We start from the raw sequence: 24,566 nt of genomic DNA on the forward strand, positions 1-24,566 counted from the left end.
TGCAGGCTTGGCAATAAATATATTTTTTAAATATAATTTGATCCTAATTTTTAGAGAATATATAACCTTTAACATGAAGATTATGAATATGGAAAAAAAATAAATAAATAGAAAATAAAAATAATTATATTAAGAAAACATTTGGACCGTGTAGATATGCAATCCAACTTGCATGAAACAATTTTCCTAAATAATTTTAAGGCCCCATTACTATGCGGCCAAGCCCTCTTATGTAGATAAATCTATTTTTGAGTCTATTTTAAGACTTAAGTTTTTAGAACATGTAATCTCTAACAAGGAGATCATGAATATAAAAAAATAAATCAATTTTAAAAATTAAAAATAATAATTATAATAAGAAAATATTTGGACCGTAAGTTTCCATTGTTTTTAGATGGAACACCTACTTGCATCCATCTTTAAGATGGATGCTTTACACTTTCTGGACCGCATATGTAGAAATACAGTCCAACCCGCATGAAACAATTTTACATAAGTTTGTATGAGCAAACCGTTTTGTATAAATCAACCATAACGTTGTTAAAAAAATACATATATTATTTCATCCTTACAAAACCCGATTGGAGGGACAATTTTGTAACTTATAATTTAGACTATGATGGATCCTGGCCCGACACAGATCTGCGAGTTGTCAATTTGTAACTATAGGATGCAAAAAGGGGTAAAAAAGATGCCCCACACTACTGAAGTTGAGCTGACCACCAACACAATGTTATGGATTTGCGAAAATATCTGTCCCCTTCCCACACAATGCCCAAATTTAGTACTCTGCCCTACTTGTTCAATGCTCAAGAACCTGGGTTAAGTTGTTGTTATGCTCTATTTTGATCCAACAAATTAAGATCATTTACTTACAAGTAATATCCCCTAACAATATTGGATATGCATAATAAATTAGTCTCATTTTCTAAATTCAAGGGATTTGTATAGGAAGGCAGAATCATGTTGGAATTAGATGATAATAAACTGAAGCCCAATCCCATAAAGAGTCGGATATTAGTCTTTCAAACACTAATCGCTTGCAGTTTTTGGATACATGGATTACATTCTAAAAAGAGGAATGAGCCATGCCAAGACTTTGAACATGATGAGAATTGCTCAAAAAAATGGCTAACTTCATGTCATTCTTATATTTGTGCCTTGGATTACAAAGGATAAGCATAGCAGCACAATAAAGAAAAGCTTGATCTGGCAAGCCAGAAGTATCTGCAACAATATATATTCAAGGATGGAACAACATTATATCAAATATATATTTAGCCCAAATGGTAAGCATAGTAGATATAAATAGCGGCCTGAGTTTGCTAGCCAGAAATATATATTACAATACATATCCAAGAAAGGAGAAAAAATATATGGATCTATCTAAACCCAAATGGTGAAAGAGAGCACTCACAACTATGACTTGCATGAGAGGAAATTGAGACATCCTTGAACAATTCGTGTTCAAAAAATGAAACACGATTTACAAGCCATAGAAACCACAGGTAAAGACTGGGTTGCCTTAATCAAGTGTTGTTCAATTGTAAGTCCACCAAATGTCAGCATTCCATAATTTATTCAAAAGTGAAAATTTGCCTTCCGGGTAAATTTAAAATGGACTCCGAAAGATACAAAAGACAACTACAATGTTCAAATTAAATATCATTGAACCCAAAACCAAATGGGAAAGGTATACATGGCTCAGCTTTAGGTGACCTTCACATTCAAGAACCGTATCCTCGTGTTTCCCATTCATTCAAATGCTTCTTGTTTTCTAAACCTAAGTCTTCTTTTCTTTCCTTGATTCCTTCTTCTTCACCTTGAGAATAATCCTCCATATCCTCAGCAATCTCGATATTCTCATCATCTCCATGCTTAATCTCTACAACTCCAAAATTACAAACTTCTTGAGGGAGTGTCATCTTCAATCTCATTACGAAGAGTTGGATGCTCAAATGCTGATACTAGGGATCCATCTATGTAGAACGTGAGATATTACATGATCCGTTGCCATACGACAAAGTTACCAAATATACTTGGGATTCGTCTATGCAGAAGGTGAGATATTACATCATCAGTTGCCATACAACAAAGTTACCCAATAATTCTCACCTATTCATATGCAGTAATTGGGCCATAAACTCAAAAGAGAAAATATAGAAAGGATAAAAAGGAACAAAAAAGAAAACTCACCTTTGATTTAGGTATGCTTTTAACTTCGTAGTTGGTCTTCCACATGTTCATCATTTTCTCATGGACATTAGTGGACCGAAGCTCATATCCCAACTGAGTAAAAAATGCAGCAACGGATAAATCCAAACAGTAAATATGGTGCCAACACATCATTATGAAAAGAAGTCATATACACATGAGCTGGAACTAGCTAACCACGATAGTAGTTTTTGGTCCAAATAACGCATTTAAGGTTGCCACTGGTGGATCCAAAAGATGCTCTGGATAAACCTTGAGATACGAAAAAGCAATAAATCTCTCCATATTCTTATAAAAACTAAATGCAACTCTGAATGCTAATGAATCGATCACACAGAAACACTACCAGTACATAGAAAATGAAAGTCGGGCTGTGTGACATGTAGGAAGACAGTGTTCACTACCAAAGCAAGCCGACTTTCGAAGTTGAACAATAAACTCCAAAACTAGGTGAAATTTACAAACTATTTTGGAAAGAAAAAAGTGTCAATTATGGGAATCAACCTAGCTCAAGAACACAGAATAATAGAAAAGAAAAACCATAGGTACATTCCCATTTTTTCATTTATAAAACTTGTTTACTAAACAAGTCAAGTTGCTCAGTCAATTTGTGCTACTTATAGATGAGACTTTATTTACTGAATTCATATATACACTCGAGCTTATTAAACCAATAAACCTGATATGATTAGAATTGCAGAAGATCACTAAAGAGCATCAGTTAGGGTACTAATTTTCAGGAACAATAAAGCTTTGCATACAGGACATAAAATAGGCACGAGAATTGAAAAGGATTAAAGTGCACAAACGAGACATTTTCATATTCTCAATTGTTTTCTCAGCAAATGCAATGATTAGAAATGAAAAACTACATGGAGTGTCCAATGAATTGTACAAGATTTATAAGCAAAGACTAAGCTTAAGATTTGACCTAGTCTTGGGCTGAGTCAACTCAAGAGCACTCTACAAAACACTACATGAGCTGACTAAGTCTTTCAGATAAAAAGAAAAAGAAAAAGAACCACAAGACTCACCAAGTAGATGAGGTTAGACAACTAAACTGGCTGATCTTTCAAACACCGGGATTGTGGAACCTCGTGCTAAAAAGAGGCAATGAGAACGGTAAAATGCCTAAGTCTAGCATAAACTCCAAATTCCTTTGCATGGTAAAACTACAGACCAAAAAACATAAGAATCTCTCTCTCTCTCTCTCTCTCTCTCTCTCTCTCTCTCTCTCTCTCACACACACACACACACACACACACAAAAGAAGCTCAAATCACGTTTACAACACTATAAGATTAATTGATATGAAATGAATTGATTCGGAGGTCAAAAAGTTACCCACCCAATATATATATAAGAATTGTATACAATGAGACCATTTACCTTTGGTATAAGGAGGTCACAATACTTACAATCACTCGATGTGAAATCTGATAACTTGGGTGTGTCACAAAGTTCGAAAAAATTTCTTTTGAACTTTAAGCTTGGTCAATGAAATAAATGCAGCCACCTAATTTCATATCCGATAGACAAGATTAATTGTGACCACCTTGTATTAAAGGTAAATGGTCTCATTATACACTTTCCCACATATATATACATGGGTTATGTTAGGGTGCTCACACTATAAAGCATTTTATAATTGTACTCAACAAATTTTGGACCCTTACATACCATTGTTTTGTAATACAATATTTTTTAAGGATATTTTTTGACATTAAGAGGGGTGTGATATAACCCACACGGAGCATTAATGGTACCTCTTTATTGGGGAATAGATACTTTGGGTTCCAAGTGATGAATTGATGGATTGGAAAGCTAACCTTACAGCAACCAATTTTTGCCAGTCAATCTTCTAAGACCATAATAAATACAGTACAAGAGAGCTTGCGGAAGGAAAAACCTTTCACCATTGGAATACAAGCTCTTAACTTGAATGGTCAGACCATGAGAGCAAGGCAAAGTGAACTTACAAAGGAAAAAGGCCAATAGTAGCCAAATATTTTGTATCAATTAAATTTAAAGGAGGAGATGACATCTTTATGCTCGAGGGCGCTTTCTCATCATTAACATTGATGAATGGATTTTGGGGCTTCTTAGCAGAAGTCTTTCCATGAAAGAAGTGAGAAAGCCACTCTTGGCAGGAAACTTTGTGGCTTTTGGAGGCAGCAGCCAACTCTTGATATTCTTGAAAGAGCCTTTGAAGTTCTCGAGGAGGAACATGACCTTCAATTCGTTCCCTCATGAAGATTACCGAGTTAGTGGGAGTAAACTCATCATAACAAGCCCCAAGTAGAGGTAAACCACCGATGAAATTGAGGTTGAGGAGGGACATCCCGGCTTCACATGATCAAGAATCACGTTTGAGCAACGATCGTATAGCCAGGACGAACATTAGTAAGCTCAAGAGACCCGCCCGGCGTAAAGTGGGTTCGAATCTTGTGCATACTTCCTCAGTCCAAAAAAAATAAATTTTTAGGTAGTGGCCTTCACCGTCACTTCGGAAGCCATCCCTGTCCCATTCAATCTCTTTATCCAATATGTGATGGCCCAAGGTTCGTAGCTCTCGATTGCCTGAAACCTCTCGGTGAGCATAGTGGAGCACGAAGCCCTTACCTAGTCCATCACGACAGAGCCCTTAGCCATGGAAGGCCAAAAGGTTGGACTCATGAATGTCAAATCAAACGGCCTTTTTAGGTTTAACTTAGGACGCTTGAGAGCTCGAAGGGGAATATGGCGAGCTAAGCTAACCCCCGAAAAAGAGATGGTCCAGTCCTCTGTATCGATTGGAAGTTGTTCTACTGTCATGATGAACCCGCACGAAGACGATAAAGATGCACGCCCAATCAGTAAAACAACACAAAGGAGGTTCTAAGAGTTAAGAAGCTGAAAGCCACAAAGGAGGCTGAGGCTCTAACAGTTAAGAAGCTCAAAACCACAATATCTTCACCCAAAGGTCATACTGGGCAGACCCAGCCCATTATATAGCGAAGTTGTCAATTTTGACTAAAGAAAATCCATATCTTCTCTCTCCAAGTTCTTAACTGATAGATTGAACTGAATTCATGGCTAAGCCATTGATTTCAACCATGAATCCCTTATTTTCTCTCTCCAAAGTCTTAATTGGCGAACTGAGCCCAATTTATGGCAAAGCTGTTAGTTTTGACCTTGAATCTTATATTTTCTTTCTCCCAAAGTCTTAACTGACGTATTGAGCCAGGCTATGGCAAAGTCGTTAGTTTCGACCTTGAATCTCATATTCTCTCTCTCTAAAAGTCTTAACTGAAGGATTGAGCTCAGTGGCCCAGTCTATGGCAAAGACGTTAGTTTCAACCTTGAATCTTATAATTTCTCTCTTTAAAAGTCTTAACTGAAGGATTGAGCCCAGTGACCCAGTCTACGGCACAGCTATTAGTTTTGACCCTAATATCATTCCCATTATAGAACCATGTCGTCAGTTAAGTGTAACCAACAAATCAAGGGGAAGGAATTTAATGAGGGCCCATTTGTTAGGGAGCCCATCTCAAATTTGATGAGATTCACAAAATTTTCGATAGAATCCCCCACCCCCCCCCCAAGAAAATGGGGCCCTCAAAACTGGAACCACGAGTTTTTGTACTAGAATGCACTTGCATATAACAATGGATCACATTTCCATTGAAATTGATTATATTGAGATTTTGATAAAAATTCGAAAAAATCAATTCAAATATTAAACTCTCTATGAAAAACAATCCCAATAGTTGGTAGCAATGGTACAATATCATTTAGTTGGAGCAACTAGTCGATTTCAAGCATCAGTGAAAATTAATGGCATGTTTAGGAAGGGGTTTTGATGCCTTAAAGGCTGAAGATCGTGAAGAATGAGTTGGCGGTCAAAAGTTCACCATTTTGCCTGCAAATTTTACAATTGAGTTGTTACTGGAAATGCACGTCCCATATTTTCATGAAAGCACGTATGTTTGGGTATAATTTTGACTTACACTAATTTTGCCTTAATACATTTTGAGAAAACATTATTCCTCAACAAATTATCATTTCTTTACTTAGGTTATGCATGAAAGATACTATATAAATTTAAGTTGATGCTTAGGTACACTCATAAAGTACCAGGGATGGCATCTAGTATATGACTCGCCTAGTACAAGTATAGTTCTAAAATGTGTACTACACTTGATTTGCTTATTGTGAGACACTCTGGTGAATTTAAACCTATTATGAGACTCCGATGAATCTGCTCCTCATACGACTAATGCTATGGTGGATATGAAAAATAACCCTTATTATTCTATATCACACTTTTCAATACATAGACCATCTACCCTCAAAGATTATTATTGACTAAATACCCTTGATTGTTACTCACATCTTCTAAAACCTAGAGATCCGAAAATTTGTGAATGCATTCCAAAAGACTACATACACTAAACTTATCAAAAGAATGAAACATTTCACCCAAGTTACTCCTCATGGAAGACACCACATCCTTCTAGAATGATGCTTTGGTACACTCATGAAGTACCAGGAATGACGTCCAGTATATGACCCACCTAGTACGAGTGCAATTCTAAAATGCGCACTAACCTTGATTGGCCAATTACGAGATTCTCTAGTGAATTTGAGCCTATTATGAGACTCTCTGGTGAATTTGCTCCTCCTACCACTAATGCACCGGTGGATATGAAAAATAACTCCTATTATACTATTTCACACTTTTCAATACAAAGACCATCTACCCTCAAAGATTATATTTGACAAAATACCGTTGATTGTTACTCATCTTCTAAAACCTAGAGATCCGATGATTTGTGAATGCATTCCAAAAGACTACATACACTAAACTTGTCAAAAGGATAAAACATTTCACCCACACCCAAGTTACTCCCGATGGAAGACATTACATCCTTCTAGAATGACAAGCCTGATAAAGATGTCGCGGCACACATTCAAGATGAGATGACCAGTCTAGAATCTACAAAAAATCATGCAAGACCACGTGTCATTGTCAAAGCAAGACATAAGGACCACTATACACACTACATCCTCACTACTTGACACGATCAAGAGCCACTAATCGAAGTGTTCGACGACTATAAATAGCTCTATCAAACACATCAAGACATAAAAGAGAAAAGATGAGAGATATATTAAGAAATACAATCACTGAAAGATAACAGGCACACCAAGATATTTATTTGTGTTTACCATTGTATTTATATGAACAAATTCATACAAGTAGGCATAGCAACAAGACTTACTAGTCAGTTCCTTCCTTCTATGTTTCTCTTCTTGATGAATTCGTTTATGAACATATCCATTGTATGAGGCAATGAATGTAATTATCAAGGCATCTATGGATACCTTGGAATTGTTTGATCCCCAGAAATAAAATAAAGCTCTATCACAGATATACCCTGACAAAGTGATTTTTGAAGTTCTTCTGAGTATGTTGTGTGTTCTTTACATATTTTCAACTTAAAATCACCCCAACATTCTGGCGACTCCCCAGGGGATCAATTCACCGCTCTTCTCTTCAATCACGACTCGAACGAGTCGAGGGCCAATGAATATGTCCACTTCTTTCACAGTAGGAACAATTTGTGTTCCATACCAAACAATGCCATTAACGGTAGGAACAATTTGTGTTCCATAACAAACAATGCTATTTGCCCGACTAAGAATAATATGGCCACATGCCTGAAAACTATTGTTAGCCAGCCATGGAGTTCCCATCCAAGACCTATTCAACAACAAAGGGATGTCTCACCTTCTGAGGATTTTATTGTGGTAAGTGCTCCTTGTGATGACCCTTATCATGGGTGATAGAGGTCAAACGGTCAAGATTATCGTATTTAGTGATAACTGTCAGCTGCTAGTTCTTCCCTCGATTATCTAGTACGGAAGAAAGGAAAGTTTCTCAAACCAGCCAGAGCAGGGGGTATTTATCAAACCCGCTCATCTGCATCAGTTCTGAAACCATCTTTGAGTTTATCTCTTAGTCCTTTGGAATCCCAGAAGGGTTTGAATAAGCACTTCCCTCGCCTAGGGTGTGATAAGGGAATTGCCTCATAAATATCCTCCACGCGAGTTATACAAGTATCTAGTGCTACACCTTTTCAACCTCGTCAGTTGCGATGTTCGTATCAACCACTGAAGAAACTTTGGTCTACCTCAGAGAGGGATGACTACAGGTTCCAAGATCTAGGTAAGCATAAAGGGGGTATCGAACACATATCAAACCCTCAACGAGCGACTAGCTGGGCTGATAATACTAAGTACATAAAAAGGAGGGCACCAAAGCCAATATCTCCTAAATATATTTATGTAAGGACTACCCCAAAGCAGGAGGACTACAGGTTCCAAGCTTTACGTAAGCATAAAGGGGGTATTGGACGTATATAAAGCCCTCAATGAGCGATTAGATGGACATATAACTATATAGTTACTAAGCCCCTTAATAACAAAAAAAACGAACGGCTCTCTCAAACTTAGGCCCTATGGAAGGATCCAGGGTGTAGGACTTTAATAGCCTCCCCCAACCATTCGACTGGATGGGATATGAGAGATCGTCACTGGGCTAACCCTGATAAAGTATCTTCTATGCGTTTTGTGTGCTTTTCCATGTTCTAGGGAAGTCGACACCATCAAAGCCCTTTTTAATGACATTGCCCAAATTAAGGAGGATCTGTCAAGAGGTTTGTGGGTTGGCGAATCTCCTCAAAGCTTATAAGTTGCAACAGCTCCTTGAAGCTGCATATATGGAATTTGTAGCGACTGTAAAAAATGACTGTATCCTCCCGATGAGTGCAAATATGTGTCATTGATATAAAAGAATCTGCTGCACGTGGTAGACTAGCCCAAGGAAGAGGTAAAGCTCAATGAAGGGATGATCATACTTCTCCCGCTCTGGTTGAAGACAAAGCTTCTCTCTCCTCAGCATATGAGGAGGAAGGAGGAGTTGTCTCTCGATCAGATGATGACCGAGGAGTCCCACAATTGATCAACCCATTGTTTGAAGAGAATGACGAGCCAATTAGGCTTGAAATCCCATAGCTTATCCCAATATCAGGAAGAAAAGGGAAAGAAGCACTCCATGAGTCATCCCAATACACCTCCTCAGCCAGAGTTAGTCGACCATGGCTACAGCGTTAGTAGTTGCCGTGGGGGATTATGTGTCACAAGTACTAACATACGAGATTCAAAGGCTATTGGCAGAGAAGGAAGTCCATACCCAAGCATTGCTCTCAAGTAGGGACATTGACATCGGGGATTTGAAAGATAATGTAAATAACCTGCTTTCTGCACGACCCCTCCAGTGAGCAATCATGTACCACAAGATTCTGTACTGCCTAAATCAGGCAACCCCTTTTTGGGCCCAATACATACAACAACCTACTGTTGCCCAACGCTCTAATCAGCCTTCTGCTAATGCTTCTGAAGTCGCACAAGCTGACATCCAAAACATAATTGTGAAATGATTGAAGAAATTACAACTACTGGGGGTATGACCCTATGGGGCCTATCAAAAACCATGTCCGACATACATTGATTAAGTACCCTTCCCAGAAAAAAGACTAACCTCCATCACTTAAAAAATTTGATGGAACTAGTTGTCCTTAAGAGAACATCTCTCACTTTTTTGGCCTATAGTGGTAACACCATCAATGACGGGAGGCTTATGCTCCAGCAATTTGTCGCTTCCTCACTGGAGCAGCCTTAACTAGTATTCCATGCTTCAGCAGTTTGCTTGGAACAGATACAAGCAAACCTTGCCATCAACCATTTCAAATGAAGGATGAGCAAATGAATACACAATATGTAGGATACATATCTCTGGCATTGGAGAGATGATTATCATACGATATATAGCATGTAGACAGTAGTCCTACTAGTTATAGTTGAACACTTAATCATTCCTAGGTTAGGTCATGCAATGAACATTGCATGAAAACATCAAGAAACAATACATTTCAAAAAATTAGTATGGCACAATAAAGTTCTACTTTTGATTTACATGAGATATTAATGTAAAGTGCAACATTCTAATGGTGCTATGATTGTATCAGAAGCCCTTGCAACAAAAGCATTTACTTGAACTACACAATTCTCGCCCCCCCAGACTAAAATTATATCAAATTGTTTGAATTATGTTATGCATCATGCCAAGATTTTAAAATTCACATAACAAATATATGCCAATATTTTGGATTCACATCATCAATGTGTGTGTGTATCTAGAAGAATCTGAGGTTTGCCCACTAGCTGATAGCTACAGTATTAGCCCAACGGTCCAGATTGAATTTGGGCCGATCTAACAGTCATGACTTCATTTGGTAATATAATTTTAATATTTTTTATATAAATCAAAATCACATGAAAATTTTAGGCATCCATTCTTCACATTAAGGTGCACCTAATAAAAATATCAAAAAAATAATTCGTAAAAAATAAATTGATCAAAACACCCTTAAAACTTTTAGGGGTATTTTGGTCAATTTATTTTTTACGAATTATTTTTTTGATATTTTTATTATATTCTCCTATGTTTAAATAATAGACGCTCCAAATTTTAAGTGATTTCGATTTGTAGAAAAAAATTAAAATTAAAAAACGAAATGCAAATGTGACCATTGGATCGGCCTGGATTCAATCTGGGCCATTGAATATGAGCCATTGGGCTTACACTGTAGCTAATAGCTAGTTGACTAATAGGATCTTTTCCCTATATATATATATATATATATATATATATATAGACCTAGGCTCTAAACAATCAAATTAGAGCCTACCTTCAAATAGTGTTGAGAAACCTGATTTCAATACTAGAAATATTTTTGATAGCTTTAAAATATATTTTCAACTTTATTTATAAAGTTTAAGGCTTCGAAAATTGTGTAGATTGATAGATCAATGAAAAGTTGAAAATTTTGAAAATTGACGGTCCAAACATCCGTTACAAAATACGCTATTCCCAAAACTTGAAATCTATTTTTTTTCTCATGTCTATGGATCTTGATGTCAAGATGATCAATTTGAGGATATTTGGGCATCATAACAACCTCTTCTAGTGAAAGTTTTTAGGTAGGCTCTAATTTGATTGTTTAAAGCCTCGATCTTATATAAACTTTTCCCATATATATATATATATATATATATATATATATTAATTATTTATTTTCATGTTTGGATTGCGTTCAGCTCTGATCAAACTTTTACTCAATAAATAAAATAAGTGGGACACTTTTTTTTTTTTTTTTTTGAATGTTAAAATAAGAGGCAAACTTGACAATCATATAATTAGTTAGAAGCAAAATCAGAATTTATCAAGAGAACATACAATGTTTGTGCTAATGGCATAGTCAAATGGAGGATCAACAGCTGCGATCTGGTGTGAATTTCCCCAATCTAGTTCAGCAACTTGGATGGAACTCATCGACGCTAGTTGATAAAAAATAAAAAACAAAGATCACAATGTTGAAGAACCGGATAAATGATAACAAGCTAGAAAACTACAGAGTAAAATGTTTGGAAAAAAGAAATGCAGTTATATATGTACAAAAAAGGGGATAATATACACCAGGTAACCACATATTTAAGCATTAAGGTTCAGTGATCATAGTTCTAGTCAATTCTCTTTTCCAATGTTTAAACCCATCGATATAATCCATGCATATCAAATAGAGAAGTGTTAAACCACAACTCTCTTTTCCAATGTTTAAACCCATCGATATAATCCATGAACATCAAAGCGAGAAGCGTTAAACCACAACAAATAATTAAAAAGCAAACAAGTAAATTATTCCAGAATTGCCAATTTGAGCTAACTATTTAGTTAAAAAAAACCAGAAAAGGGAGTGGGAAAACATAAATAATTTTAGAAACTGTTATAAATGACCAATAACCCACGCTACTAACTTTTGCAATTATTATGTAGTTTATTCAACAGAGCCCAGAATCAATACACATGATCAAACAATCCCAAGCAAAAACCAATACCTAAATACTCAGTTTTTTGTTTGTTCAAATACCCAAAGTGGAAATCATGAAGCCACAAATCCAAAGAAGTCCAATGCACTAGAGCATCTAGAATATCCTATATTACTACATCTTTATGTAAATGCCTCTATGACGCTTGTTTCTCTTTTCTTTTCTTTTTGCTATATTGAAAAGGAGAAGAGTAGACCATTGATTGGTTGGCAAGTAATTTTCGTACGGGGACAGTGATAAGGGTTGACAGGATGAAGGCCATTGTTGCATGATGATGGAACAAAAAATAGAGTTGAGATAATTGTTATCCAGTTCGGATAGGACTAGCTGGTCAGACAAGGAGCTAGTGGCCACACCGATTAAACCAGTCGTTTTGGACCAGCATGACACTGAACCAGAGAATATGTGGATCAATCCAGTGAACTGGCTGGTCTGACTGGTGTAGACCGAACCATCCAGTCCATATGCCACAATAAAATCTACAAAAACAAAATAAAAGGAATTCATTTTTTCTAGGATTTTTCCCAGATTTTACCATGTTTTTTAGTCATTTGGGGCATTTATAGGGGCAATTGTGACCACAGCAAATATTGGGACAGTTTAAGACTTAAAAGCCCGATTATTGGGGAAAAGAGAGAGAGAGAGAGTTTGGCAATTTTTCTTTCCACTCTCTTTCTATCTACCAAAGACCTTTTAATTCAAGGCCCTTTTATGACAGAGGACTTTATAGACACATTACTGTTTCAACCTCTCAATATTGGCATTCATCTCTAGATTGAAAGCGATTTAGAGAGAGAGAGAGGGAGAGAGAGGGAGGAAAGGAGGGGGAGAGGGAGAGGGAGAGGGAGAGGGAGAGGGAGAAAGAGAGAGCAAGAGAGAGAGAGAGAGAGAGACTCTTCGAGTTTTGCTTTACCCCTATTTCTCTCTAGCCTAAAACCCTGAGATTTCCACAATATTTTATTTAAATTTATAGCGACAAGGCATTTGATGATTTTTTCATTTGGAACGAAAAAATTTCTTTTTTTTTTATAACTTATTTCCTCTATTTCGCATATATATTATAAATTGTAAACTTGTAAATAGTAATGAGTTTGTACCTTTATGTTTGTGCCTTTTGGGATGATTGTAATTTGTAATATGGTTCTTTGGGTGGACGATTTATTTATTTTTGGAGCCGGAGTGGATATTTTGATGAGTAATTGTGATTTTTTAGTTTGTTAATCAGTTTTTCAGTATGGTTGATTGAAATAACTGCAAAACGGAACTATATTTTAGAATTTTGGTCTTTCAATAAAAAAAAAAGGAATTTAAATGCATCAATATAATCTATGAAAATCAAAACTAGAAGCATTAAATGAGAACAAATAATAAAAAAGCAGACAAGTAAATTATTCATGACTTGCCAATTTGAGATAACCATTTAGTTAAGGTAAGCCAAAAAAAAGGTGTGGGAAAACAAAAAACGGATAAAATTTCAAAAACTGTCATAAGTGATCAATAACCCACGCTACTAACTTTAGTAATTATTACTTAGATTACTCAACAAAGGCCAAAATCAATACACATGATGAAATAATCCCAAACAGAAACCGATACCTAAAATACTCAGTTTTTCGTTTGTCTAAATACCCAAAGTTGGAATCATGATACTATGATTCCAAAGAAGTCCAGCATTAGAGAGCATCTCGAATCTCCTATATTGCTACAACTGTGTAAGTGTTTACAGAGAACTTTAGCTTAAGCACTCAAAGTATTTCTCTTTATTTTATTTTTTCTATATTGAAAAGGAGAAAATTAGAAAATTGATTGGTCGGAAAGTGGCTATGGTGAGGGGATAATGGCGAAGGGTTGATAGGATGAAGACCATTGTTGCGCCATGTTGGGACGATAAATAGAGTTGAGATAGCTATCATGACTGGATAGTACAGGTGGGCCGGACACGAAGCTAGTGGTCCCACCGGTCAAACTCCTGGTTCTGGACCAGCATGAAACCGAACCAGAGAATATAAGGCTCAATCTAGTGATCACATTGGTTTGACTGGTGTAGACTGAAACATCCACTCCTTACACCACAATAAAATCTACAAAAACAGAAAAAAGAATTTTATTTTTGGGCAATTTTTGCTGGATTTTCGCCTTTTGTTTAGTCATTTGGGCATTTATAGGGGCATTCGTGATCAAAATAAATATCTAGAATAGTTTTGAGACTTAAAAGCCCGATATTTGAAGAGAGGGAAATAGAAAGAGAGAGTTTTGCAATTTTTCTTTCCACTCTAATTCTTTCTACCCAAGACCTTATAATCTGATGCCCTTTTACGACAGGATTTGTGGCCTTCTAACATGTTATTACGTCAACCTCCCAAGTAAGTATTTTGCTTTTGGTTTTGTGATTATTTGATTTAAATTTATGAGAAGTTAGAAACAAGAAAGTGGTTTCTTCTTTTCGAGAAAATTTGTGTTGTTAACTTCTTTTCATTTTTTTGGATTGCATCTCTATTTGGTATTTAGACTTGTAAACTTCCAATGATCTGGGTCACTTCCAATGATGGGGGTGGTTTGTGTGTTGGGGTTGGCCTGACCTAGCATGTGGCCATGTAACTAGAGTTGTAGAGAGAGAGAGGTACCCAAATCAATGTGGTTTCTGTCAGATGTTCACAAGGGGCAGGAGCATTGATCAGGTCAAGGAACATTTGGATTAAAGATAACCAATTTTTCTAAGGTGTCCCCCAATACCATACACGAGATGCAACAAAGTGAAAGGAAAAAATGAGATAGTATTGCTGATGAGATTGAGAATCCATGATCAGAGACCATGCCTCTTGGTTCACTTGGTTAGCATACCAAGGGAGCCTCATAACAAATGACAGAATCTGGAGACGGGGACTCCAGATGGAAAACATATGCTATTGTGTGAAACAGAAAGGAAGACCCATGACCACTTTCTCACCTCTTGCAACCTTGTCCACCACCTCTAGCAAACAGTGCAGCGGAAATTCAACACAGTCACAACTGCAACACGCAGAGCCTGATAGCACACTGATTCCAAAAGAAAACTATTTTCTTGAAAAACTATAATGGGAGTTCTCTCTCCCTTTGATAATACGGGTGCAAGAAAGGAATCAGAGTGCAAAAGAGAATTGGAACCAATCCATCCAAAACCAACAAGGATGCATGGGAAAAGTACACGGTCAGATCAGAATATTGATCATGAACTGCTTGGAAGAGAAGTATCATGAATGTTATGGTGAATTCTGAGAATGTTTTGGAAGTCAATTGATGCCTCTGAGCAAACTCATCATGTAGAGATTATACTTAAAATAGTAACCAGTGTATATCAGAGGTGGGTGAGCAGTATATTATTAAACTAATCACAATGGAGCTGATCAGCTGAAAATTTATAGGATCTCAATGGAGTCAAATGGAACAGATATAGTACCAAGGCAGATGACCAAAAGCTTAATTCTTCATGGTGAATTTGTGATTGAAGTACTTGATTTATGCAATAGTATTAATTCTTCACCTTTGTGCAAGGCCTTACCTTCCCTTTTTTCCCTCTCCTCTGATGACAACTCCACTATTGCTGATGAACTGCCTATTGTTGATGGCAGAAGAACTTGGTGCCCTTCTTTCCACAAAAACTTTTCTGAGGATGAGTGCACTCAGTTCCTTCGTCTACTGGGTACCTTATCCTCCAACTTCCTCCCCTATTCCGGCAGCGACTCTTTGGTTTGGAGCCTATCCCCTTCTGGCTTTTTTTCAGTAACCTCTTTTTACAAAGCCCTCATTCAACCTCCAACCTTTCCCCTCAACCCCTCCTCTATCTTGTCGAAAGTATGGTCCACCATAGCTGCACCAAAGATCCAGTTCTTTTGTTGGATCGCAAGCTCCCATAGACCGCTTACAACCAACTTCAAAGGAGAGGTCTCTCCTTACCTAATAGATGTAGCCTTTGCCTCAGTGAGGAGGAATCCAACCCTCATCTGTTCATTCTCTACAACTATTCCCGCCAACTGTGGTCGCTTGTACTCCAACTCTTCGGCCTCCAATGGGTTACCCCACCCACGGTCAAAGCCCTCATCACCTACAACTTCGATTCTCACTGGCCTTTGGCTGGAAAGAAGGCCACGGTGGCTGCTACAATCTGGTCTCTATGGCTGGAAAGGAACAATAAGAATCTTCAATGGTGATCAGCTCCAACTGTCAGCCCTTTTCCACAAGATAGTCTCGTTAACCATTTTCTGGGCTTCTCATCATAAAGCCTTTTCGGGCATCCCCGGGAACACTTTCTTCCCTCATTGGCAAAACATTCTCTACCATAGACCTCCCAAACCCTCAAGAATCAGCAGGTGGAGACCCCCACCAGTGGGCAGCATCAAGCTAAATTTTGATGGTTGTTCTCTAGGCAACCCGGGTCCCTCAGGCGCAGGGGGTGTGTTCAGAGATAAACAAGGCTTAGTCATCTTATCTCTTTCGGCCCATCTTGGGACTTTCGATTCCCAATATGCAGAAGCCATGCATCTCCTATTGGGCTTGAGAAACTTTAAACATTCATGGGGCTCCTCACTGATAGTGGAAGGTGACTCTTCGAACACTATTTCTTGGGCTAGAGGCGTGTCCCCCCCTCCTTGGCAATTGTCATCAATCTTTGATGAAATTTCATATTTATGCAAGGATACCAGCGTCTTATGGTTGCATACTTGGAGGATGTCCAACAGTCTAGCAGATCTACTGGCGAAGGAGGTAGCTAGTTTGTATTTGGACTCCCTAGTTAGGTCCAACTCCTTTTTTGTTTAGGACCTACGCCGTACTGACCAAAAGACTGGGTCCAACTCCTTTTTTTTGTTCAGGACCTCTACAGTACAGTCTACCACCTCTCTTTTCTAGCAAGTCAGTGCTCAGTTTTTTGTATATCTCATTGTATATCCTAAACGATGGGCGCTTCTTATAAGCCTTTACTGATCTTGGAAGACTAATGCTTTAATGTATTTTTTACTGTTAGCCACCATGGGAGGGTGTGCTCTCAATCTTATTGCATGTAAACTCCATAGTAATACAATGTTAACCTTTCTCAAAAAAATATTAGTATTAATAATATATAAACATTAAAAACACCAATTTACCGAGTATCGTAACATACCTTAATTTATTTTTATCTAATGTAGCTCTATGGTGGCCCAAATAGAGGAAAATGAAGAACTTGCAGAAGATGGCTCTCACATATTGAAAATGACTTGATTTTAAAAATGACTTGTAGTTCATCTGGTTGAGAGTTCAAATTTAGCTCTTTTGATGGAAATTTTCTAACTCATTGTCTTATTACTCGTAAGTTAGGAGTCTCCATATGTGATATTATGGCATACCTAATATATATTACATTTTCCTAAATAATGCATTCATGTATTATCCAACATAACCTTACAAAGAACAACAAACTTGAGTAGAAGACTAGTAATTGATCTTGTAAAGCTATCCATTCTGTTTTGGGTGAATGAGAAGGTTGAAAGAAAGCTATCAAGAGCCCTATCACATCGACCCCATTGCCATGAAAGGTATGGATAACTTTAGAGAGTTGTTTGTCGATGTTGGAGATGTCGTGCTCCCTAAAGAATGTTTGAGATGGGGCCAAGTTCATGAGGTTGCTGAAGCCCATTGAGAGTTGTCAGGGCCCTAGATCTAGATCTTCAAGGAAGAGCAAGGGACAAGGGGAGGAGGAAGAGCACTTATGGAGAAAAAGGAAGAAGATAAACATTTTGAGGAAGGTGACTCTAATGATCATGGTTTCACATCATCAGCTTCGGATGCAACAAGTGATGTGATGGAAAAAGCGGCAGACTATGGTGGTGGTGGTGATGATAATGACAATGTACCTCAGTTTATTTAAGATTTCTTAGCTTGTTTTGTTTTAAGTCTTTTGACTTTCATGACCTTCTGGTAGCAATGACGAATTGAGGATTAATGAAGTTGGTATGGACCGACTATGGCATGTAATATAATTGTTTAATCCATAAGGCCTATGTGTTCTATAGAAGATATTCCTTTATTCATATTCACAATGTTGTATGACTCGAGTGATTCTTATTGTATTTCAAGCTCAGCTTTCATGTTTGGGCAAGTTTCAATCTTCTAAAGTTCTAATAATTCAAGTTTCAAATTCATGTATCTATGCTAAACGAAGAACAACACAACATCCACACAAAACATGCTAAAAAGAAGTCGCTTTACCATTTACTAAATATATTTTGGAAAGTACACAATAAGGTCATTTAATTTTGTACAATGAGTTCATAATAAACCTTGGCTACTGGGTGTGAAATTGAGCAGCTGGGGGTCCCATTAACAGGGTTGAACCCTGCCCTCCCACCTCCCTAACCAGGAAAAGGAGCAAAAAAAAAAGAACTTTGAGACATGCTCCACTAAAAGACGTCAGATTTCACATTTGATGGCTATGGGTGATTATGACCACCTTATACCAAAGGTAAATGGTTTTTTAGCATACGGTCGAATAAGTTTTAAAGGGCTTCAGTATCCACCCCCCCCTCCCCCCTTTCTTTTTCTTTCTGTTCTCTGTTTTGGGCATCCTCAATCATGAAGCGTCTATCTAGCCTATCAAGGCACCACCTAAGTGGCCAGGATCCCTTTCTACCTAGGTAGTTTCTTTCATATTTTATAACTTCAATTACATATGAATTGCAAGTATAGGATCGAACTTTGAATTTGAATGTGTGAGTTTGAGGCCTCAAGCCTTGAACTTAAAACTTTCGAAGATCGTGTCTGATGCTTAATGGCTTGTTGAAGAATTAACATACGATCTTTGCATGCAACGTGGACTATAAACATGGGATTCACTTTACATGTCTAATGCCCTTCAAATCAATACATATTACTTAATACAATTATGCTGTATGTAATAAACTATTGTATACTTTGGCACATGGAGGTCAAAGATGAACAGTCGTTGGTTCCGTCTTTACTTCATTTATCACTCACCTGGTGGTGTATGCCTTCTCCCTCTTCGAATATGGTTGTGTTTCCAAGATCGGGGAATTCTAACTATGTATTAGGAAGGGATGGTTAGAAGGTGGTTTCTGAATGCTGCTAGCCTACACCTCAACCTATCAAGAAGTTTCTCGAGGAATGGGAGTGTAATTGATTCTCCTCACCCTCTTTTTTTTTTCTTCTTGGCTTCTACTGTTGTCTATAAATGACTATATAATTTCTCTGCTTTAAATATTTTGGAAATTTCCAAGATTTTCAAGATTTGATTCTATTTTCTTCCATTGATTTCCATGTAATTAATATTTTCCTAAATTTTTCAATTAATTTTAAAATTTGACTGTTCTGACTGATGAACCAGCTGGATTCACCCAGACCGACTAAAACATAGCCTCCATCAGTTTAATGGTCAATCTGATCCTGATAACAATAGTTTAGATTGTACAAGCCAGAACATGATGCTTAAAAGAACGCTAAAATGAAAACATTTGAAAGTACTAGTGCAATTGACAAGATAAATCAGAGAGAGGTAAATTACGGACAGATCCAATGATTACCCAATAGTAGTAGGACATCAGACTAGTGATATGTCTTTTATCAAAATGGTCAAACTGATGAGGAACAAAAGCACGTCATTATGTAATAAGGGATATAAATAGTCGTTTACCACCATAGTGGAGATTCATAGCTACTGGGATCTCCCAACTTGGTGGTGATATCACTGCTTGAGCTAGATCTTGGTAGATATTGCTCCAACATGGGGGGAACACGATTCGAATCCCTTTAGGATTGGTCCATATTAAAAACACCCCTGTTAGATTGATCCTTTATGAGGAAACATGTCTAAAATATATATCCACTAAAAAAAAAAAAATTATGGTGCCACATCATGTTCTATACGTTTTTCAAAGAGATAGGAGATGCTTCTACCAGGTGGGTCTCCGACCTTTAGAGTTTATAATGCAATGCAAAAAAGTTTGTACGAGATCGCTAAAATTCAGGGTGTACAGACAACAATCCCGACCGTAGGGAGCTTCTAGCCCATCAAAATTCCATGCTCCAGCTCCCAACCCAACAACTATGGAAGACTTCATCTTCTCTTCATAGGGGATTGATAGGATGGTTGTGGGAAAACGGTTCAGGCTAGCTGTAGAAACAAAGAGAAGCATTCACTCACAAAAACTAGAACAAAATCTGAAAACAGGAACCCTTCCCAAAATAAGGAAAAACCATCCCAACAAAATATGCCACAGAGGCATCAACAACACCATGAAAGTTGTCATGAGACAAGGGAGAAACAAAGACTTTTGCGATGGAGAAGGCAGCCCCATCAGCAACACTAGTGAAAGTTGACATGGGGTAAGGCAGAAAAAAAGGACTTTTAAAATGGAGACGGCAGCCTCGAAAGGAAACAGTAGTCTGAGATTGGATGGGAGCCAACTTTTGTCCAGTACAATTGGAAGAAATGATATCAAATGAACTCAGCTCCTAAAGAGTCAGGCTTATTGTAATACGTCGAACCACCACTCTGTCACTTTGAAAACATCTTACCTTCCCCACCTCATCCTTCCTTCTACTAGCCTGCTCATCTTCTTGGATACACTCCTCACTAATGACTCATTCCATATCCCTGCTCCATCCAACCACACCAATGTGCTCATGGCATTTGCACTACCAAAGCACGGGATTATTTATTGTAGCAATTATTTCCTCTCCTTAACAATAAACCCTTTCACACATCCCTTGTGCAACCTTCAAAGACCAGATTTGCTTCTCTGAAAAATCATCACTCTTAGCACCCATTCATAGCTGAGATCCCAAACATTGAGAGCACCATCCTGCATTTCTTTCCATGATGCACAAATTTTATAAGGCTACACCTCAACAATGTCTTTGTAAATACCTCTCCCCCTTGCACCCCATGTCAATTTACCTCTCCCCCTTGCACCCCATGTCAATTTCTACGCCTTAGGCTCCAAAGTAGCATGGCCCAGCAAACCCACGTCAAAGAGATTTGAGAAATATAAACAAAGGCAGCAGAGAGAAGTGAGATGGTCAAGAAATCCTTCATCTACTGATGGAAGAGTACATTTTGCATTTCCCGAAAAAAATAATGAGATTTCCTTGCTTTTAAGTTTTAATAATGGATTCGATTTAGTTTTCTCTCTCTTTAATGAAAAGTCTTATTGACCACAGTAATGAAGCAATGAGGACCTTTTTCTACAAGTCTATATCTCTCCATTGTCTTAGGAATGTAAATACCCCTCCCTTGCACCCCCTGTTGATTTCTAGGCATTAGGCTGCGAAATAACCTGGCCCAGCAAACCCACATCAAATTTGAGAAATATAAACAAAAGCAACAGAGAGAAGTGATAGGGATAAGAAATCCTTGATCTACTGATGGAACAGTCCCTAATTCTTTTAAGTTTTAATAATGGATTCTTTGTATCCTTCTCTCACTTCATGCATAAGACTTAATAGACAACAATAATGAACCAATGAGGACCTTTTTTCTTGTAAACCTTACTTTCACATCTTTCTGAGATGGTCATTCACAATAATAAGTCAAACATCTAAAATTCCTATTAAACTTCTTTATGAATCGATAAAATATTCTCATGCACTTAATATTTTGTCTGAGAAAGACAATTGATAACGTACAAAGTGTGTCAAGTGGGGCCAGTGAAGATTAACATTTATAAGAGCAGTAGGTTCCTCCTAACACTTGCAATTATTTAGCAGATGCAAACCAGAGATGAGGTACTATAAGAACAAGACTGAGTGGGATGTTTTTCAGTCTATTTTGGGATTTTTTCCAGTTTATTTTCTGTTTAGTTTTAACTCCTTCTATTTCGTGGTGGAGTGAGGGACATTCTATGTATTTTACTTTAAGTTAGGGACTTATTCAAAATTACTTTAAGTTAGGACTGATTATTTTTAAATTTAAACAAGGGGTATTATGGACTTTTGTGATTAAGTTGGAACTATTTAGTTAATTTCATTTTGGTTAAGGTTATTTTTGGGCTTCGTACCCTAGTTAATAAAGAGGGATGAAAATCATTCATGTGAGCTAGTTAGTATTTTGTGGGAAGGAAACCGAGGTTTCCTTCAACTTGTGCTTGTGCTTTAGTTCGAATTTGTTAATTTTTTGTTTTCCTTCTCAAATCCCTCCATCAATTGATATTAAAGCATGGTTGAAAGACGGTTAGAGATTGTAATGGCTGGTCATGGAGGTTTTGGCTATACGAATAACGTTCTGATCCAATTGCATAAGAACATCAACATCTTAAAGGAGAGGGTTACACAGCTGCTGCGCGAGAGAGCTCAACAACAGCCTGCCCCAAACAAAGAGGGACTTACTGGGTTGGATCCAAATCATGAGGGTTTAGATTTTTATAGCTAGAGCTCGAGTTAGTGTGGGAACAAACCAGTGACGTGTCAAATTACATAGATGGGTTCGATACACGATGGAATCCACAGGAGCATAATCTTGAAGAACAAAAAGAATTCAATCCTCAATTGGATTCAATATTCTATGAATAAGGGAATTGTCGTATCTTTGATAATGATCATAAAGAACCGGGTGAGAGTGACAAAATTGTTCCTAGAACAATGGGAATGTTTGGTTTCTGAGCTCCCGATATAGTAATGAGAACAATGTTGATGGTGGTGGTGAATAGGTAACAAATGAGAAGGTAGGTGGAAGAGACTACAAAGAGCTCTTTTGTCTCACCAATGGTGGTGCTAACCCTTCCTATTTCCAATCAGAGGATTTCAACCATAGATGCATGCTGTTAATGTTTTCTGCATCCAAACCCTAAGCAATTTGATCGAAGATATTTTGACTGGGACCATAACTTAGAGGTCCAAGGATCAAGCAGCAATGTCCATGTCCAAGTTTCTGCTTGGAGAATATCATGGGTTTAGTAGAGGATTCAGTAGCTTAGCCTATTTCAAAACTTGAGAATGAGTTCTCTCCAAGTAGGGGAGTATGATGCAAATCAAGCAAAGCCGAATTCAAAATATATTTTATCTATCAATTTTAGGAACATGCATAGGCTTCAAATTATTGTTATGGGGATTAATAGCTTTTGGGAGACTAAAAGGGTATTTTATTTCATTTCTTAGGTAGGATCTATATGGATCTCAAAAATTGGTGTAGTAGTCCACTTTTGGTGGCATGAACTTCCTTGATTTAACCTATTTTTAAGGGATAAAGGGGATTTCCTTGCTTTGAGGGATTTAACGGAGATATATATGGGGATTTAGTGGAGATATACATGAGACTAAAGGGAAAAAGTAGGTGAGCTAGAGAGGTAAAGAAATTTACTTGAGTTTGTAATTTTTATTTTACATTTTTTAGAAGTCTCGTACTAAAAGGACTTGGATGCCCCATTAAGAGACTTGTGTTATTGTCAACAGATTTATTCTATGAAAGAAGAGATATTCTTCTTCTCTTGGGTTGATTCATAGCCATAGTTCTCCTTTTTAATGCTGTTCTTTTTTGCTTATTTGAGGATCGAAAAGAGGGTGGATTTCATTTCCTACCTTTTCTTACTGCATCAATAACCCAGTCATTACATTCCCACTAATACACTTCTTGGTAGCAAATAGTGAAGTTGAATTTTCTCAAGAATAACAGACGAGTTGGCATAGTCCTTCAAGATATGTTTGGGCAAGTCGAATGTTTCTAGACGGCCCTTTGTATACACAAGCATTGGCAATGATTGATCATTCGGTAGACCTCAAGGGTTTTCCAAACTTACAATAATTGACCTTTTAGTAAGAATGTGATATTATGCAGTAAAGGACTAGTTGTTGAAAAGAAAATGAGAACATCCTAGGACAAGCTTGGTATATATGTAGAAGAACTGGATGTCAAGAACAGGATGTGGATGAATTTGAAGATGACCCTACCAAGTGAAGTATGGCATGATCTCTTAATTTAAAAACTTAGTCTTTCAGATAGAAAATCAGACACTAGGATCCCACCCAAGGTGGTGCTCCTGCAGTTGGGGAGAGGGAAAACTTCCCCTACTTTGGCTGTTTGGCAGGTTTCATTGTCCAACCTACAAAATGCATCTCAATATAATTTTTGGTTTTAAAGAAAGATGAACATTTTCATTCTAGACAAAATTTGAAAGAGAACTAGGGGTTGAAGTCATTCAATTATTTTTTAAAAATATATCTTATTTCTAATTATGAATGCTCCCATTAGGGAGATTCTGGCAAACAATGATACTCCACTCCCGATCCTACTCCCACTCCTAACAACTATGACCAACATGCTTCCTCACATGGTTTTTTGGTACTGTAAGCCTTCAATTATTTGCAAGGGTTCAAGGATGCTTTCAGATATTATTTTC

The 24,566-nt window shown here is 37.4% G+C and overlaps 1 protein-coding gene across 22 annotated transcripts in view; it reads right to left on the reverse strand.

Moving 5' to 3' along the window:
- Positions 1 to 1,276: 1,276 nt before the first annotated feature.
- Positions 1,277 to 24,566, reverse strand: part of LOC110007522 (uncharacterized) — a 39,441-nt gene continuing 16,151 nt past the window's right edge. For 10 of the 22 annotated variants that reach the window (XM_088854470.1, XM_088854466.1, XM_088854472.1 and 7 more), the window contains 4 exons: positions 11,558 to 11,658; positions 2,392 to 2,466; positions 2,197 to 2,289; positions 1,277 to 2,050 (listed from right to left, as the gene is read on the reverse strand). In XM_088854470.1, the coding sequence (XP_088710596.1) occupies positions 2,027 to 2,050; positions 2,197 to 2,289; positions 2,392 to 2,466; positions 11,558 to 11,658 (293 nt within the window). In that variant the 3' untranslated portion in view covers positions 1,277 to 2,026. Of the gene's footprint in view, positions 2,051 to 2,196; positions 2,290 to 2,391; positions 2,467 to 11,557; positions 11,659 to 21,424; positions 21,429 to 24,566 lie in introns of all 22 variants that reach the window. The other 12 variants (XM_088854478.1, XM_088854477.1, XM_088854481.1 and 9 more) reach the window with 3 other exon arrangements.

This window comes from Amborella trichopoda, chromosome 12, assembly GCF_054954075.1.
Source record: "Amborella trichopoda isolate Santa Cruz 75 chromosome 12, AtrichopodaSantaCruz75HAP2 v2.0, whole genome shotgun sequence".
Taxonomy (NCBI): Eukaryota; Viridiplantae; Streptophyta; class Magnoliopsida; order Amborellales; family Amborellaceae; genus Amborella; species Amborella trichopoda.